General features: G+C 44.3%; 1 protein-coding gene across 1 annotated transcript; it reads left to right on the top strand.

Annotated features, from left to right (window-relative positions):
- Positions 1-1,328: 1,328 nt before the first annotated feature.
- Positions 1,329-1,805, top strand: F5147DRAFT_784317 (uncharacterized protein; the record flags this gene model as incomplete). Its single annotated transcript, XM_041442852.1, has 2 exons — positions 1,329-1,430; positions 1,458-1,805. The coding sequence occupies 2 exons, from the start codon at positions 1,329-1,331 to the stop codon at positions 1,803-1,805; spliced, it is 450 nt and encodes a 149-aa protein (XP_041284137.1).
- Between the last annotated feature and the right edge of the window lie 2,163 nt (positions 1,806-3,968).

Genomic DNA, 3,968 nt, shown 5'->3' on the forward strand with positions numbered 1-3,968 from the left:
TCAAGCCTTGGATGAACACTTCTCTTTCACTGACATGGACAGGTATGCTGCGCTATGTAAGTCCCTGTTCGTTTCTTTAACTCTAGGTTAACAATTCACATAGCCGATGTAGCACTCAGCCTCCGGCTGAGCTCATATTGGCCTATTTTGTTACACCTTTATTTACAGTCATTTCCTCTCAATAGGTTCGCACTTTTACTGCTTACCTAATGATGTTCCCTTCACCTAGTACCCTGACACCTGCACTCCAAACCCCACACAGTTTCTACTGAATACTCACTGTTTTGCTATCCCCAGTATGCCTGATGCCTCCGATAGGTAGTTACAGGCTGTAGTTTTGTCGAAGCGCCTGGTATTAGATTCCCCACTTCCTACCTGCTGTCCAGGAATTACTATTTGCTGTGTTTGCATCACTTCACTCCTCCTCCTGAGCTCTGGCCTCATCAGAAGCCTTGGGCTGAACATACTGCTCCCCTGTACTTGCCCAGCCCATATCTTTCTTTTACACTGACTTCATCTATAACAATTATGTCCAAGCACTGACACCAATATCAACCACAGGCATTTTTCTCATGAACTTCACTGCATCAAACCCTACCACCAACATTAATTTTTAAGCTGATCTGGATGACAAGCGTCTTTTTTTACAACGGCTCACACGCAAGAAGGATGAATCTACCATCAAAGTCAATTACGTCAAGGCATTGAATGATTATGATGAGGCACAGTTAGTATTTGTCTTTCGGCTATGCTGGTACCACATTACACTATATCAGGCTTGCATATGAATCAGCATGAGCGGAGTTTGTGAAGCTCGACTTATGACCAAATTATTCTTCTGTGGACACCAGGAATATTCAACGCCGTCCACACCCATGCCACGGTCAAATGTGATCAGAAGCTGGAGGTAGTCGTTGATTATGAACATCAAATGGCACTATCCTCGAGATGGGACGGTAAACCACCCTGAGCACATCAAAGCACAGTCGCACATTACTCATCGTCTTTTCCACAAGGCAGTGGATGACGTCGAATGTCTCGTCATCATGCAACTGTTGGAGTTGGCGAAGTTACAAATGGGTGGTCTAGGTAGAACTCGAATGCCTTTTGAAATGTAGTCTTTAACACTCATCCTCACAGGTTATAAACTTCACACCCAGATCTCCAATGCGCTGAAAACTCATGCCAATGCGATTTGAAATGCGCTCAATTGCTACAATAAATATGCGGCTCAGCTTAAACCTCCTTGCCCTGCGTTGCAATGGGAACAAATAGTCAAGTACTCATTTCTTGCCAAGTTTGACTTACTACGTGAAACCAATGGCAAGATGCAGTCCAAGCGCTGGGCAAACCCATCTTACCGTTATGCCTCCACCCAATTCATTGAGCAGCACCGCGCTAACGAAGAAATCCGCAGGCTCAATGTCGAAGTTGGATGATTGCTCACAAAAATCCAGGATGATGGGATTGATTACCCACAAGCAATTGCACGGCTGCAGTCTGATAATTCACCCCTTGCAGTTGAACTGCAGCGACACTGGATGCATCTGCAGTCAGTAAATACCCATCACCTGTGGTGCATTGAGTGGATTATGGAGCTACCAGGGTATAATGGGCCAATGAGACCCAGTACTCGCAAAGGTCGGACTGAGGTAGTGTCACTGCCTCCTCCACATCAATTACCGCAAGATCAGGATGACATAGGTGAAGGTGACACAGATGAGGAAGCATTCAGGCAGTTGGAAGATGTGCATACTTACTTCGAGGAACTCGATCACCATCGCGTGGACTTAGAATTAGTGTAATTGTTGGTAGCGTGAATGTATCTCTTGTATCTCATCCAATGCAGGTTTACTATGAGTGTCTGGTGTAAATGAGCTTGAGTGACGACTAGCATACGATGTACTTGGTATTGCCGACTGAATAACCAAATTGAAGTATGTTGATGCATGCCATTGTGAGGCTGTTGAGCGCATACTTAATCTATAACTGGGTTGCATGGACTTATTGTAACTAGTGTATGATGTACCGGTCATACTTCAACAACAGTTGCATGATGACGAGACATTCGACGTCATCCACTGCCTTGTGGAAAAGACGATGAGTAATGTGCGACTGTGCTTTGATGTGCTCAGGGTGGTTTACGTCCCATCTCGAGGATAGTGCCATTTGATGTTCATAATCAACGACTACCTCCAGCTTCTGATCACATTTGACCGTGGCATGGGTGTGACGGCGTTGAATATTCCTGGTGTCCACAGAAGAATAATTTGGTCATAAGTCGAGCTTCACAAACTCCGCTCATGCTGATTCATATGCAAGCCTGATATAGTGTAATGTTGGTACCAGCATAGCCGAAAGACAAATACTAACTGTGCCTCATCATAATCATTCAATGCCTTGACGTAATTGACTTTGATGGTAGATTCATCCTTCTTGCGTGTGAGGCCGTTGTAAAAAAGACGCTTGTCATCCAGATCAAGCTTAAAAATTAATGTTGGTGGTAGGGTTTGATGCAGTGAAGTTCATGAGAAAAATGCCTGTGGTTGATATTGGTGTCAGTGCTTGGACATAATTGTTATAGATGAAGTCAGTGTAAAAGAAAGATATGGGCTGGGCAAGTACAGGGGAGCAGTATGTTCAGCCCAAGGGCTTCTGATGAGGCCAGAGCTCAGGAGGAAAGTGAAAGTGATGCAAACACAGCAAATAGTAATTCCTGGACAGCAGGTAGGAAGTGGGGAATCTAATACCAGGAGCTTTCGACAAAACTACAGCCTGTAACTACCTATCGGAGGCATCAGGCATACTGGGATAGCAAAACAGTGAGTATTCAGTAGAAACTGTGTGGGGTTTGGAGTGCAGGTGTCCAGGGTACTAGGTGAAGGGAACATCATTAGGTAAGCAGTAAAAGTGCGAACCTATTGAGAGGAAAATGACTGTAAATAAAGGTGTAACAAAATAGGCCAATATGAGCTCAGCCGGAGGCTGAGTGCTACATCGGCTATGTGAATTGTTAACCTAGAGTTAAAGAAACGAACAGGGACTTACATAGCGCAGCATACCTGTCCATGTCAGCGAAAGAGAAGTGTTCATCCAAGGCTTGATGGCGGTGGAAGTTAGTGGTGTTTTGAATCTCGCAAGCAAGTGCATTTGACTCAGAGAAAACATGTTTGCATGTCTCAAAGTCTTCTTTCCCAGCACTGACTTTGTGCTTTGAATGATGCTTGAGTTGGCAAAGACAATTGTGCGCATGCCCGTGAAAAGCAGGCACAATGCCCTGCAGGTTGAGTCTCTTCACATCATCTGCAAGCGAGCTGCGAAGGAGGATCTTCTCAAATGCACATTTGATGTCATAACCAAAAAGGATGTTGCTGCCAAAAATGTCCATCAGCTTCTTCACACTAGCAATTGGGTATTTCATCCTGCCAACAAGTAAGTGTTATATATAGAAAGAGCACGAATTGAAATACATACAGTTCACCACTTCGGACCATGTCACATATCGTAAGCAAAAACCCGTTGTAGGACTTGGAGTTTTTGTGGCCTCGTAGAGGTCTATTTTCTGATGCATGTTGAATGCTAATCATTATCCAAAACATTCCCTATCATATCCGACTCAATATGCACCAAACCCAAAAACATCGGACATCAGACATCAGGTTTTGCATTGGGTTTTGCATCAGCCGATCGGATATCGCGCGCACTCATCCTACCTATGTCCATTTTCATTGCACTAGCCCCACTAGGTGCGTAGTTACTTGTTTTCACATCCCTAACATTGTCGACCACATTATTACATGTATTCCCATGGTCCACAGTACATCATGTCTTATTACATAGGACATCGGATCCGAAATATTGCGCTACTACTTTCGCCTATAGGGTTCTGGATTTCTATGTATCTACATAAATATTGGACTCCCCATAGCATCATCATCATCCGAGTAGAGGAGAATTGTCTCCGATGC

This window comes from Suillus discolor (genome assembly GCF_016758755.1).
Source record: "Suillus discolor strain FC423 chromosome Unknown F5147scaffold_541, whole genome shotgun sequence".
In the NCBI taxonomy this organism is placed as follows: domain Eukaryota; kingdom Fungi; phylum Basidiomycota; class Agaricomycetes; order Boletales; family Suillaceae; genus Suillus; species Suillus discolor.